The sequence below is a fragment of the Puntigrus tetrazona genome, chromosome 15 (genome assembly GCF_018831695.1).
Source record: "Puntigrus tetrazona isolate hp1 chromosome 15, ASM1883169v1, whole genome shotgun sequence".
NCBI lineage: Eukaryota > Metazoa > Chordata > Actinopteri > Cypriniformes > Cyprinidae > Puntigrus > Puntigrus tetrazona.
The window spans coordinates 6,687,426-6,702,634 of NC_056713.1; the positions used below are offsets into that span (position 1 = coordinate 6,687,426).

Genomic DNA, 15,209 nt, shown 5'->3' on the forward strand with positions numbered 1-15,209 from the left:
GTTCCATCTAAACTATTAAAAGATCTGCTTCCAGAAGTCTTAGATCCTATTTTGACCATTATTAATTCATCATTGTCATTAGGATATGCTCCCTAAACATTCAAACTGGCTGTAGTTAAGCCTCTTATTAAGAAACCATATCTTCACCCCAAAGACTTAGTAAATTACAGACCAATCTCTAATCTCCCTTTTCTGTCATAGATACAAGAAAAGGTAGTAAGAAAATTTTATTTTTGTTTGCTTTGAGTCAAGTAGTGTTGAAAGAGATGAGTTTTGATCTGATGGTTGAAGATATAGTGTATAATTTGACTGAAATGATTCAAGTCTTGATTCAGAGCTCTGTCTGGAAGTACTTGACGTACTCTGTATCAGGTGAACATCATCATCACTGAAATGCAGACATGTACATCCCTCTTTTTCACACATTATTGTAGCACAGTTTGTGCTGAATACAAAATAATTACCAATAGTGTGTTAAAAGAAGCAGAAAAAAGCACAGATGTCAGGGCGTCTCAAAACATCTCAAGGGCCCCAAAATCACCTCGGACCCCAGAGGGTTAAACCTGTATGGATTCTGGTTTTGGATTACCCTAAAAAACTGCATTTGAATTCTCCAATCTTCATGTCCTTGTGCTGATCGTACCTTGACTCTGAATCATGACAACATTTCTGTCCAAAACTTTTTTTTTTTTACATTTTCTGAAAACTTCTAATGACATTTTCTCACACATGAGGTATTTGTATGTCTGTAATGTGTCGTGTTGGATCTGACTGTATGTTTCAGGAAGTCTTGAGACTTTAACACAGTCTGTGTTTAACCGTCTGTCACCATTCAGTCAGTATGGAGCTCAGTCAACTTCCTCTTGTGTTCTGTGAGTATTGCTTTCTCTGAAAGGATTTCAGTTTTTCATGCTTTATAATAATGTTTGTTGAATCAGTTCTGCTGGTGTTTGTTCAGATGTTTAGTGTAGTTTCTTTATTCCTCTGCTTGTGATCAGACTCTTGATTCTCTGCTATGTATGGAGATGAAAACGGTCAAATATTAAACTGGTGTCTCAGTGTTCATCTGCACACATATATGCAGTCCTCCATACAAAATCTTAGTATGACTTCATCTTTATTACTGCACTGAAAAAAAGGTTTCAATGATCCAATTGAAACGTAACACATTTTGACCTGATCGATCGTTATCCCCGTTCAAATCTACCCTCTGCCAAAATCATTATTCTTTTTCCTCATTACAGATCAGAAATATGTTTATTTTCAATAAGAATGACATATTAAAAAAAAGAAAAATAATGAAAATAAAGTCTCAAGTGCAGAATTAATAAATACTATTTATCAGGTTTGTATAAATAGAATCTACTGTTACATTAATTTCAAAGAATTTGCAGCTATTTTTATATAAAGTAAAAAGAGCCTATTGTTATTTTCCTCTTGATGTTAGCAGCATCTTGATAATAAAATTCTAAATAGAATCTATTTGTATTTATAACGTTAACCCCCTCCGGTCCCTGGTACTACTTCTTCACCCTCATTCTTCTTATGGCTCTGTCTGAAGAACATTTCAATAGATGGCACAAATCTCCCTTTCTATAAAAAACATCTATTGCTTAGAAACTAGTAGAGTATTAGTAGACTGGTAGAGTTACCTTTTTAGTGTTTTTGCAAACTTATATACTGTCAGAAAAAAAAGTCCCAGTTCTGTCACTGGGGCAGTATCTTTGTACCTTCCCTCTAAACAGTATATATTACATATCTGTATCTTTTCATATGTCTAATGTAAATGTACACAGTATGAGCTCAATGCTGACATTCTCTTTGTGTTTTAGTGCTGATTTCAAATATCTACTCTGGACAAACTCAAGGTAAATGAATTTATATTTGAATATGAGAGATTTTATACTTTTACAAACCAGCTATTACTTTTTTTTATTATGATTTTAAATTATTATGTATACACCTTGTTAAGTTATTTTATGTTGTGACTAGAGGAAGAAATTTCATTGAACCAATGGCAGTGACACTAAAAATATTTTTCCTCACAATAATGAACTTCTTTTTCATAAGACACTAGTGACTATAACAGCTAAGGGGACCACACTTCAGTTTAATCTGATATAGCATGTACTTTAAAGTAAACTGTTTATACAGTAAAAACAGCACATTTCATAATTCTATTATTTACATATTTTTTTAAATTTTTTAATTGCCCTTTTTATAACTCAGTCTAAAAACCTAAATGAAAGAAAATAGGATTCTTATCCTGATCTCAGAATGAAGTCTTAATAATCAGACATTGTAAAATATATTGTCATATGTTTCTCTCTTTTTTTATTGACACATACTGTATTATTGTCATGATTGATATGAGAGGTTTTTTTTTTCTTTTTTTTTTCTGAATTATTACCAAGTGACAACCTAAACTAGTTATTTAATCAGATCTTACATGTGTTTATTTAGGGCTGTGGCTGAAGAAAACTGTACACTGATTTTTTTTTTTTTTTTTAAATCCAATTAGAAAATCATTCACACCTATATTTTAAAACTTAAGCCAATAAAAAATAAATAACTTGCACTAAGTATATTTGTCTTGTTAATCCATGTTTTTTTAGTTTTGATCTAAAAAAGACAAAATGTGATGAAAACATAGGTTATGTAATATTATAAATTACTTATATATATATATATACTTATATATCTCCACACACAGACATCAAAAAGCAGGAAATGAATCTCAAAAATGGTGAATCAACAAAATGCTTTGTGGACTATAGTAGAAACTCCCATCATGCACTGCAATATGAAAAATTATTCCTAGCTTAAAATGAATGAATAATAGGATACAAACTAAAAAAGCACACACAAAAATAATCAAATAATCAAAATGTGAACATTAACAAGTGAAAACAACTATGGCCAAAATTATACGAAAGTGAATTATATAGCATAGCTTTCAACTTTACATACATATAACTTTTAACAAGCATAAAAAATTAAATGGTTCCTTGTCCTTTTTAACCGAAACATCACAGATTCTCGTGCTGGTGTTGCTGAAATCTGAGATGGTGATAGGCTGCTATTCCCCAGGGAAACCGTGAACTTCAGACCGATGCGTCGTGTTTCACTCGTAGCTGAAAGAAGACGCTGTTCTGACTTCATAACCTGTTATAAACAAAGAGTACAGAGTTTTAAGAAAATATTTCAACACCCTAATTAATTTGAAGAAGTATTATTATCTATAAAGTCAGTTTATGTTTTGCAATTCAAAGCGTGAGAGTTTTTGTCACATGAACCGACCGTTGATGACACATAACTCTCGTCTGTATGTTGTGTGAAATACAATCATTTACAGCACAATAAAAGACTTAGATGAAATAAAATTTATACAAACCTTACTTTCTAATCATCTCATTAACTTGAAGTCTTTGATGACTTGTGATTTGACTCAAGACTTACTTGTGTCTGGAAAGGAAAGGTTCCTCCTCTGATGAATTCAGCTGCTGAGATCATGGGTGAAACAAAACTTACACTTTTACTTTTTAACCCCAGGACTACACTCCTCTGATCACATTATACTTTGCAGTATATTTTCATATATTTTGAACCCAATTCCAGGAAGTGAAGGAACATATCTCTGGTCTGCTCAAAAAGCTTGTCATTCAAGAAAGCTCCAGTTCGTATGCATCTCCAGTGGTGACTGACGGGAGTCTTCGGCTATGCATGGACTATCTGGAAGCTCAACTGTAAAACAAGGCGCAACGCATTCCCATTGCCCCGGATAGATGAGAGTCTGGATGCTTTGTGTAAGGTACCAGCAGATGTCGTTTGGCCTATGTAATGCACCAGCAACATTCCAGCGTCTCATGCAGAGCATAATGAGTGGCCTGGTCTTCCAAATGCTGCTAGTCTATTTGGACGATTTACTTGTGTATTCAAGTACATTCGAGGGACACTTAGTGAGGCTTGAGGCTGTGTTATAGAGGTTGAGGGAGGCCGGACTTAAGGTAAAGGTGGAAAAGTGCCACTTCCTGCAGTCCGAGGTAAAATTCTTGGGGTATGTGGTCTCTGCTCAAGGGGTATCTACAGATCCAGACAAAGTGAGTGCGGTGAGACAGTGGCCAGTTCCCCACACTTTGAAGGAGCTGCGGTCCTTTTTAGGATTCTGCAGCTATTATCGGAGATTCATCGAGGGCTTCTCGAAGGTGGCTGGTCCGCTCCATGATATCGTAAACAAGTGTGTCCACCAGGGGAGTGTTATTCAGGCTAACAAACTGTTTAAGGGCTCCTGGACAGCGGAGTGTCAGAAAGCCTTCAAGCATCTCAAAGAGAAGCTTACATGTGCTCCGACACTAGGCTATGCAGATTTTACCCTACCTTTTGTGCTGGAGACCGATGCCAGTAACCTGGGATTAGGTGCTGTGCTGTATCAGCAACAAGAAGGAAGTAAGACTGTGATAGCCTATGCAAGTCGAAGGTTGAGGGGCGCAGAGCGGAACGACAGGAACTACAGCAGTATGAAGCTGGAGCTTCTGGCACTCAAATGGGCTGTGGTGGAGAAGTTCAGGAGTTACTTGCTGGGATCCAAGTTTACTGTCCTAACGGATAATAATCCTCTCTGCCATCTCAACACGGCTAGGTTGGGAGCCATTGAACAGAGGTGGGCTGCGCAACTTGCAGTATTTGACTTCGAAGTGCAGTACCGCCCTGGGAGGTGTAACACCGCAGCTGACGCCCTCTCTAGAAGGCCAGGACTGGAAGGGATGAACGTGGAAACTGAGGATTCAGAGTACGATGGATGTGTAGCTATTTGTAGTGGGCTTCGTATAGGGACTGCAGTCGGAGAAGATCTGGCAGTGCTAGTAGCGAGTCCTGGAGAGAGAGGAATAGGACTGTTACAAGCAGCTATGGAGGATAGAGAGACTGGAGAGGAACCCCTGGAGAATACTCCAATGTTACCTGGATGCACAAAGTATGATCTTCGTCAGTTTCAGGAGACAGATCCTACTATCAGATCCTACTATTTGATAAACAAACTTCAGCTAGTCCAAAACGCAGCAGCCAGAGTCCTTACTAGAACTAGGAAGTATGATCATATTAGCCCGGTTCTGTCAACACTGCACTGGCTCCCTATCAAACATCGGATAGATTTTAAAATCTTATTAATTACCTATAAAGCCCTGAATAGTTTAGCTCCTCAATACTTGAGCGAGCTCTTATCACATTATAGTCCTGCACGTCCGCTGCGTTCTCAAAACTCTGGCCATTTGATAATACCTAGAATATCAAAATCAACTGCGGGCGGCAGATCCTTTTCCTATCTAGCACCTAAACTCTAGAACAATCTCCCTAACTCTGTTCAGGAAGCAGACACACTCTGCCAGTTTAAATCTAGATTAAAGACACATCTTTTTAACTTAGCCTACACATAACACACCAACACACTTTTTATTATTCAAATCCGTTAAAGGATTTTTAGGCTGCATTACTTAGATTTGCTGGAACCGGGAACACTACTCCCTAAAATACGATGTACTTGTGACATCGTAAAAAGAATGGCATCTACGCTAATATTAGTCCTGTCTCTTTCTCAATCTGTTTTCACAGTTTGTATCCAGACTAGATGGTGGATCAGCACCCAGAGATTATGTTCATCAGAGACCAGAAAACCTAGATGCGCCCGTGGACAGATCACCAGATCCTGATGCACACACACACACACACACACACACACACACACACACTAAGTCATTTACACTATCTGACACAGTTGCGTTTAAAATTGAACTGGAAGTTAAGTGCTGGGCGTCCGGTCAGAGGAGAACTGACCCCAACTGAGTCTGGTTTCTCCCAAGGTTTTTTTTTCTCCATTTTGTATGCATGGGGTTTGTATGCATGGCTGTCGCCTCTGGCTTGCTTGGTTGGGGACACTTAACTTCTAGTGATTTAACGTTGAATTGATTACAGAGACCGTCTCTGCATTTAATAAGAAATTGGTCACTCTCGTCATTATACATCCCTTGTACTATTATACTGTACAGTGCTTTGATGCAACCTGTGTTGTTAAAAGCGCTATATAAATAAAAATGATTGATTGATTAATTGATTGATTGATTCCAGCAAATCTAAGTAATGCAGCCTAAAAATCCTTTAACGGATTTGAATAATAAAAAGTGTGTTGGTGTGTTATGTGTAGGCTAAGTTAAAAAAATGTGTCTTTAATCTAGATTTAAACTGGCAGAGTGTGTCTGCTTCCCGAACAGAGTTAGGGAGATTGTTCCAGAGTTTAGGTTCTAGATAGGAAAAGGATCTGCCGCCCGCAGTTGATTTTGATATTCTAGGTATTATCAAATGGCCAGAGTTTTGAGAACGTAGCGGACGTGCAGGACTATAATGTGATAAGAGATCGCTCAAGTATTGAGGAGCTAAACCATTCAGGGCTTTATAGGTAATTAATAAGATTTTAAAATCTATCCGATGTTTGATAGGGAGCCAGTGCAGTGTTGACAGAACCGGGCTAATATGATCATACTTCCTAGTTCTAGTAAGGACTCTGGCTGCTGCGTTTTGGACTAGCTGAATTTTGTTTATTAAGCGTGCAGAACAACCACCCAATAAAGCATTACAATAATCTAACCTTGAGGTCATAAACGCATGAATTTTATATTTCTGCATTAGAGGTTGAAAGCATAGGTCGTAATTTAGATATATTTTTAAGATGGAAAAACGCAGTTTTACAGATGCTAGAAACATGATTTTCGAAGGAAAGATTGCTGTCCAACAGCACACCTAGGTTTCTAACTGATGATGAAGAATTAACAGAGCAGCCATCAAGTGATAGGCTGTGTTCTAGATTATTATATGTGGGGTTTTTAGGTCCAATTATTAGCACCTCTGTTTTTTCAGAATTTAGCATTAAGAAGTTACTCATCATCCAGCTTTTTATATCGACTATGCATTCTGTTAGATTCTCAATTTGGTGTGTATCACCAGGCTGCGCTGAAATATAGAGCTGAGTATCATCAGCATAGCAGTGAAAGCTAACACCATGACTCCTGATAATATCTCCCAGAGGTAACATGTACAGGTTGAAAAGTAACGCTCCTAGCACTGAGCCTTGAGGAACTCCATATTTCACTTGTGATTGATATGATACCTCCTCATTTAATGCTACAAACTGATAGCGGTCAGATAGATATGATTTAAACCATTGATTCTAATAGATATGATTCTAAAACCTGATTGGAAATCCTCACAGACACCATTTTTTTTCTAAAAAGGAATACAGTTGTGAGGATACTACCTTTTCTAGTATCTCCCTTTACCTTTTCTAGTAAAGGGAGATTAGAGATTGGTCTGTAAATCTTTGGGATCAAGATGTGGTTTCTTAATAAGAGGCTTAACTACAGCCAGTTTGAAGGTTGTCCATGTGACATATCATGCTTGTGACAGAAATATTAGCTGAAATATTCATTTTAAAGCATATTAATGATTGAACCCTTCTCTGTTTTAGATATAGTTGGAGGACAATAAGAGTCAAAGATTTGGTTTAATAATGAGAAAGTGAAATGAGATAATTGTGTTAAATACATTCTGTTATTAATCCCTCATAACATTTACAATAGAAAATATTTGTATTTTATAGAATATAGAAGAAAATCAATATATCAGTTTACATATTTTATTCAAATGTAAACACTGAGTTCTCAATGAAAATATTTTATCAGCACTTTATACAAAGTGTTTGTGACGCACTGAGCAACGAAACTCAACTCTAGTTGTTCTTTAAAACGTAAAATCTGCCGCTTGTGTTCAGAAATGATCATCATTTGCATATAAAGATTCAACTTTGTGCTGATCCCCCGATCCTCAAGAGAAAACAAGGCTTTCACACAGAAGAAATAAACAGATTATAATAAACACACGATTCTGATAGGATGTGGTTTGTATGTGATTTTCTTGAGATTTGGATATTTTCATAATAATAAATGTTACATGTAAAAGAAGTTTGTACAGCAACAATTTTAACAACAATAAATGACCAAATTCCACATGTGACCTCAAAAGGAGATTAGTACAAACACTGGATTGTGGTTTAAAGTGAGCTTTGAGTAAAAGTGTATTAATCTCATAAACTGTCTCATGTAGCATGATGCAGCTCCAGAACAGGTTCAGTTCTTCTTCAGTATCTAGTTTGTCATAAAACTTCACAGAAGGTCACAAGGAAATGTTTGGTTGTATTTATTTAGAAATGCTTTTGATAATAGTTGGGTCAATGTTTACTGGGATTGATGTGACTTGGTGAATGTTTGATTATCAGAATAAAGGCTGATAATGGCTGAATAAAAACAGAAGAATTATGATAAAAGAATAATAATGATCATTATTTCTCATATCTGGTGAAGGTGTTGAAAACTTCTGTTTTCCTTAAACTAGTTTGTCATGTATTTCTTTATTTCATCACATTTACAGGTAAATGCTATATAATTTTTTATTTTTTTTGGTGATATCTTGAAACTGCTTTTAAGCTTGATGATAAATATAATATTTTAATGTGAAGATCACATCACAGCCTTAAAAGTTGTATTCAGTAAGAACTTGTGATTGTACTTAACTACAAGAGAAATTATACACTAAAAAATATGTTCATGAAAGTACAAGTGCCTAAAAACTACTTTTTACACACCTCAGATTTACTCACAGATACCTCACTAAGATCTTCTGCTGGAAAACTTTAATAACTCATAATCCCACTAACTTTCTATTGACAGGTCTTCCTAAACTGACTCTGACAGCTGATCCTCAGAGTCCAGTGTTCACCGGAGACTCAGTTACTCTGAGATGTGAGGGGATTCAGTCACAGAATGGATGGGAGTTTCTCTGGAGAAAAGACTCAAACCCTGAATCTACTGAAGATCAAACTAAAACAATCAAACCTGAGAAAGTCTCTGATGGAGGAAAGTACAGCTGCAAAGCACGAAGAAGAGGAGGAAGATATTACACAGATTACAGTAAACCTGTAACAGTAACAGTATACGGCAAGTATTTTTAACAAAAAACTGAAGAGACACTCACTTAGTGAAATAACAGAATAACATTTCAGTCTGCTCTGATTTATCATCTATCTTACAGTTAACTGTGTTCGTAAAACAAAAACTATTCATTATTTTCATTGTTATTTTGTCGTCATTGTATACAGAAAGACCAAAACCCAGAGTGAACATTAAACCTGATCAACATGTGTTCAGAGGAGAAACAGTCACTCTCAGATGTGACATATATGATAAAGGAGTCACTAGCTGGAGATACAGCTGGTATAAAGATAATTCAAGAAGAGTTTTCAGTGATGGACAGGAACACACATTCAGTTCTGTTACTGAGTCTGACTCAGGTGAATACTCCTGTGAAGGATCAGAGATCAGAGGATCACGCCGGTCACACACGAGTGATAAAGTTACTCTGAAAGTATCAGGTGAGATTCATCTCTTCATAAACACACAAACACATGTCTAACATGTTATTAATGAGAGATTTCTCTATTTCAGATCCCAAATCAGTTTTAAGTGTTTCTCCACAGAAGTGGTTGACTGAAGGAGATCCAGTGACTCTGATCTGTGAGGTTCACAACTTCTCTACAGGCTGGACGTTCAGCTGGTTCACTTTAACTGAATCACCAGGTAAGTTATGATGTGCTTCATGTGGAAACATCTGAATTAGAGATTCAGTCCAGAATATCATTTAATATATTGTCTGGTTTTACAGGTGGTTATCATCTGCTCTCAGACAGCAGCAGAGGAGCAGGAGGAAGATACAGGATCAGTTCTGCTGCTGTAGATCACACAGGAGTTTATGTGTGCAGAGCAGAGAGAGAGAAATCATCTTATAAAACACAGTACAGCAACAAACAGCTGCTGTGGGTCACCGGTGAGGTCAAACACAACTTAAACTACTGGTTCATACTGAATAAAGAGAGTTTGTATAAAGCTGTAACTGTGTTCTCAGGTGTTTCTGCTCCAGTCTCTCTGAGGGTCAGTCCCAGCAGAACTCAACACTTCACATCTGACTCTCTCTCTCTGAGCTGTGAAGACCAGAGTAACTCTAATGTATGGAGAGTGAGAAGATACACAGACCTCTGGGGGCTGAAGGATTGTTCATCAATACCTCGAGGATCACACACAGGATCTACATGTACAATCAGTTACGTCTCTACATCACACACTGGAGTGTACTGGTGTGAGTCTGAATCTGGAGAGAAACATCATCCTGTTAATATCACTGTACACTGTGAGTCTGTGTTTCTGTTTTATTCATTTAACTGGTGTGTTTACAATTATTGCATGAAGCAGGATGATTAGACAAGTGCATTAATCATCAGTGGACAAAAACAAAACAATAAATAAATAAATAAATAAATAACAATTATACAGTCAGTGTATGTCTGCTGTGTTTCTGTAGCTGAAGTGATTCTGGAGAGTCCTGTTCATCCTGTGACTGAAGGAGATAGTCTGACTCTACACTGTTTATATCGATACACTCCATCAAACCTCAGAGCTGATTTCTATAAAGATGGATCACTCATCCAGAATCAAACTACAGAGATGATCATCTCTCCTGTCTCAAAGTCACACGAGGGTTTCTACTCCTGCAAACACCCAGAGAGAGGAGAGTCACCCAAGAGCTGGATCTCAGTCTCAGGTGAACACTGCTGTATTTATAAGCTCACTTTTTTTTCCACATACCCTCATTCATATCTAGTACACTATAAAGTGCTTGTCTGTGTCTTTTTCAGGGTTTCATTCAGAATCTCAGATCTCTGTTCTCTGTATATTCAGTTCTGTACTGGCAGCTTGTCCATATCTGCTGGTGACAGTCGTGCTGATTTTCAAATGCTGCAGAATGAGAGGTAAATCATGACTGATTTATTATTTAAAGCATTTTCTTTGCTCACTGGGCTTATTGTGAAGTGTGAGTGTTCATTTTGGTATCTGTCTTTTAGAAAAAGACATGTTTGTCAAACAACTTTTCACTTTTCAGAAAAGCCAAAAATATAGAAAGAAAAAACAACATATAAAATGTTAATGCTGAGAAGATTGCTCCTATATGTATTTCTCAGACAGGGTTGGGTATGAGCACAGCATTCGATAACATCCACGTGCTTTTAAAAGGGTTAAAGATTTAAAGTTAATGAGAAAATTAATCATTAAATAATGATCGTGCATTAGTGATGAACACCAGACGGTGATGTTTTATTGGTAAAAATGGTGAAAATGATAAAAACTAAAGCAAACACTAACGGTCATTTTAACCAATAAAACATCACCATCTGATCGTTTTTAATAACAGCAGGTGTTCGTCACTAATGCACAAACATAATTTATTTAATAACTTTAAGTCTTTAACCCTTTAAAAATCTTGAACAAAGTACTTGGATGCTGTACTCAGACAGAACACCGGTTGCTGAGACAGTGATAGTTAGCGTGTGTTCTGTTGCTAGCTAATGTAAAATTACATTTTACAGATAATGTTTCACAATAATTATCCAGAAAATATCTGTAACTGTATATTTAGTCTTTTTTTTTTGCCATAGCCATCTCCTGAAGAGACACTGAAAACCACCAGAGGACACTCCTCTCAGGTCATAGTAAAAAAAAACCTCTCTGTCCGCTCCAGACCTTTGAAACTAAATATTCTGATATAATATCTCATGTGTTTGTTTGTTTGTTGGTGTAGTGGGAATTTTCCCTCCAGTGTAGGGCTTGCAGTAATATTATGGTATCTTGGATAACTAGAGAAATTACAAGACCTCAACAAGTCTTCAACCCCTAGTACATTTAATTTCTGAACTTAAAGTATGTTTTTATTTAGTAACAACGACTGAGGATTGAAGGACAGTAATTTAATAACGTACACGGTAGCTCTCTGTGTATTAATACTAACCCTACTTTTCCTCCATCAGCACAAAAAGTGCAAAAGTGTGTTTATTTGTACAGTGTTTGGTAGATGAAAAGAATAACACAACAATAACACAATAAAGAAACCAAAATAAACTCTTCACTTGTGAATTGAGAAATGGAGTGTATGAAATAAATACATTTTGCTTGATTTAATTTGTGTTTGAGTCTCTTTGTTATGAGGTCTAAAACAGTAAGTAATCAGGATCAAGAAAACAGTTCTCTCAAACGTTCAGAAGATATTCAGTTGTAGTAAATTTTTACATTTCTCTTCAAAGACTTTTATGTGACACTCAACATAATATGAATCTTTTACCTCACCACAGAACTGGGCTGGTATTGAAGTGTCCGTGCATGGCAGGGAAATAAGTACAACTCCTGGGAATCTGTTCAGATCAAGTCTTTTCAAAAAAAAACAAGAAAGAACAGTTCAGAGAAAATCTGCAAGAATCACTGTCCATAAACCCAAAAAAATCACCTGTGCAAAAAATAACCGAATGCAGTTCTGTTCCCAGTTCAGTAAGTCCGTTCAGGTCCACCAAAAACATAATTTAAAAGTCTTGAGACGAAGAAAATGTAAATGTCCAGAAAGTTAACCACAAAATAGAGACTACGGAAAACAGAAAAAAAAATTAACACTCAAAAGAGGAAAATCAGTGCTGTCAAAAAATGCATTAGAAAGTCTACAATACAGTTGGCATCCACACAGCGTCAGTAACGTGTTTTCTCCATTTCTAGCCATTTATATATCATGTGGTTCTTCCATTATAATCAGATAATTCAATAGGAATTATCTGTAAAAGGGCTTCTTTCTTTACCATAACACAAGATGAGGCTCTTTCTCTATATGGAAGAGTTCACTTTACACATTTCATAATTGTATTAAATGTATAGACCAGGTCTCAAAAACTGTATAAAAGAGACACCCTTTCAAAATTGTGGATAAATAAGATTGCTTCAAGCATGTGATGCTCCTTTAAACTCACCTGGGGCAAGTAACAGGTGTGGGCAATATAAAAACCACACCTGAGAGAAGTTGACTTAGTCCTAGTCAGCATTGTGTGTCTGTGTGTCCCACACTAAGCATGGACAACAGAGAGAGGAGAAGAGAACTGTCTGAAGACTTCTTCTTCTTCTTCTTCCTCCGCTTATCCGGGGCCGGGTCGCGGGGGCAACAGTCTAAGCAGGGACGCCCAGACTCCCCTCTCCCCAGACACTTCCTCCAGCTCATCCGGGGGAACACCGAGGCGCTCCCAGGCCAGCTGAGAGACATAGTCCCTCCAGCGTGTCCTAGGTCTTCCCCGGGGCCTCCTCCCGGTGGGACATGCCCGGAAAACCTCCCTTGGGAGGCGTCCGAGAGGCATCCGGAACAGATGCCCGAGCCACCTCAGCTGGCCTCTCTCGATGTGGAGGAGCAGCGGGTCTACTCCGAGCTCCTCCCGAGTGACTGAACTCCTCGCCCTATCTCTAAGGGAGCGCCCAGCCACCCTACGGAGGAAACTCATTTCGGCCGCTTGTATCTGGGATCTAGTCCTTTCGGTCATGACCCAAAGCTCATGACCATAGGTGAGAGTAGGAACGAAGATCGACCAGTAAATCGAGAGCTTCGCTTTGCGGCTCAGCTCCTTCTTCACCATGACAGACCAGTACAGCGACCGCATTACTGCAGAAGCTGCACCGATCCGTCTGTCGATCTCTCGTTCCATCCTTCCCTCACTCGTGAACAAGACCCCAAGATACTTAAACTCCTCCACCTGAGGCAGGAACTCCCCACCAACCTGAAGGGGGCAAGCCACCCTTGTCCGACTGAGAACCATGGCCTCAGACTTAGAGGTGCTGATTCTCATCCCAGCCGCTTCACACTCAGCTGCAAACCGCCCCAGCGCACACTGTAGGTCTTGGCCAGATGCAGCCAGCAGAACAACATCATCAGCAAAAAGCAGAGAAGCTATTCTGTGGCCACCAAACCAGACCCCCTCCGGCCCCCGGCTGCGCCTAGAAATCCTGTCCATAAAAATAATGAACAGGACCGGTGACAAAGGGCAGCCCTGTCGGAGTCCTACATGCACTGGGAACAAGTCTGACTTAATGCCGGCAATGCGAACCAAGCTCCTGCTTTGATCATACAGGGATCGGACAGCCCTTAGCAAAGGGCCCCTAACCTCATATTCCCAAAGCACCCCCCACAGGACACCACGAGGAACCCGGTCGAATGCCTTCTCCAAATCCACAAAACACATGTGGACTGGTTGGGCAAACTCCCAGGAACCCTCCAGCATCCTGAAGAGGGTATAGAGCTGGTCCAGTGTTCCACGTCCAGGGCGAAACCCGCATTGTTCCTCTTAAAGCTGAGGTTCAACTATCGGACTGATTCTCCACTCCAGTACCCTGGCATAGACTTTCCCAGGGAGGCTGAGAAGTGTGATCCCCCTATAGTTGGAGCACACCCTCCGGTCCCCCTTCTTAAAAAAACCTCATTTTCCATGGCCTCCCCGAACTCCTCCCAGACCCGAGTTTTTGCCTGCACAACCACCCGGCCAGCGGTCCGCTTGGCCCACCGGTACCTGTCAGCTGCCTCTGGAGTCCCATGAGCCAACCAGGCCCGATAGGACTCCTTCTTCAGCTTGCCGGCATCCCTTACTTCCGATGTCCACCATCGGGTTCGGGGATTGCCGCCACGACATGCACCGGAGACTTTACGGCCACAGCTCCGGACGGCTGCGTCGACCAAAGAGGTAGAGAACATGGTCCACTCGGACTCAATGTCTCCAGCCTCCCTCGGGATCCGGTAAGGCGGGAGTTGAAGATCTCCCTGACAGGGGTCTCTGCCAAACGTTCCCCACCAGGTGGTGATCAGTTGACAGCTCCGCCCCTCTCTTCACCCGAGTGTCCAAGACATGAGGCCGGAGATCGGATGATACAACCACAAAGTCGATCATCGACCTCCGCCCTAGGGTGTCCTGATGCCACGTGTACTGGTGGACACCTTTATGCTTGAACATGGTGTTCGTTATGGACAGACCGTGACTAGCACAGAATTCCAACAACAGAACCCCACTCAGGTTTAGATCGGGGGGGCCGTTCCTCCCAATCACGCCCCTCCAGGTGTCACTAGCATTACCAACGTGAGCGTTGAAGTCCCCCAGCAGGACGACAGAGTCCCCGGTTGGAGCACTTTCCAGCACCCCTCCCAAGGACTCCAAGAAGGCTGGGTACTCTACACTGCCATTCGGCCCGTAGGCACAAATGACAGTGAGA

At 39.5% G+C, this 15,209-nt stretch overlaps 2 protein-coding genes across 2 annotated transcripts in view; one reads left to right on the forward strand and one right to left on the reverse strand.

Annotated features, from left to right (window-relative positions):
- LOC122358587 (Fc receptor-like protein 5) overlaps positions 1-15,209 on the reverse strand; it is a 51,348-nt gene that overhangs the window by 17,579 nt on the left and 18,560 nt on the right. The gene's annotated exons all lie outside the window — the stretch shown is intronic.
- LOC122358730 (Fc receptor-like protein 3) lies at positions 781-12,062 on the forward strand. The gene is made up of 10 exons (XM_043258569.1): positions 781-872; positions 1,833-1,868; positions 8,772-9,038; positions 9,200-9,472; positions 9,546-9,677; positions 9,763-9,924; positions 10,003-10,284; positions 10,456-10,695; positions 10,790-10,903; positions 11,588-12,062. Exons 1-10 carry the CDS (start codon positions 842-844, stop codon positions 11,596-11,598), a joined length of 1,548 nt encoding a protein of 515 aa, XP_043114504.1. The 5' UTR covers positions 781-841; the 3' UTR covers positions 11,599-12,062.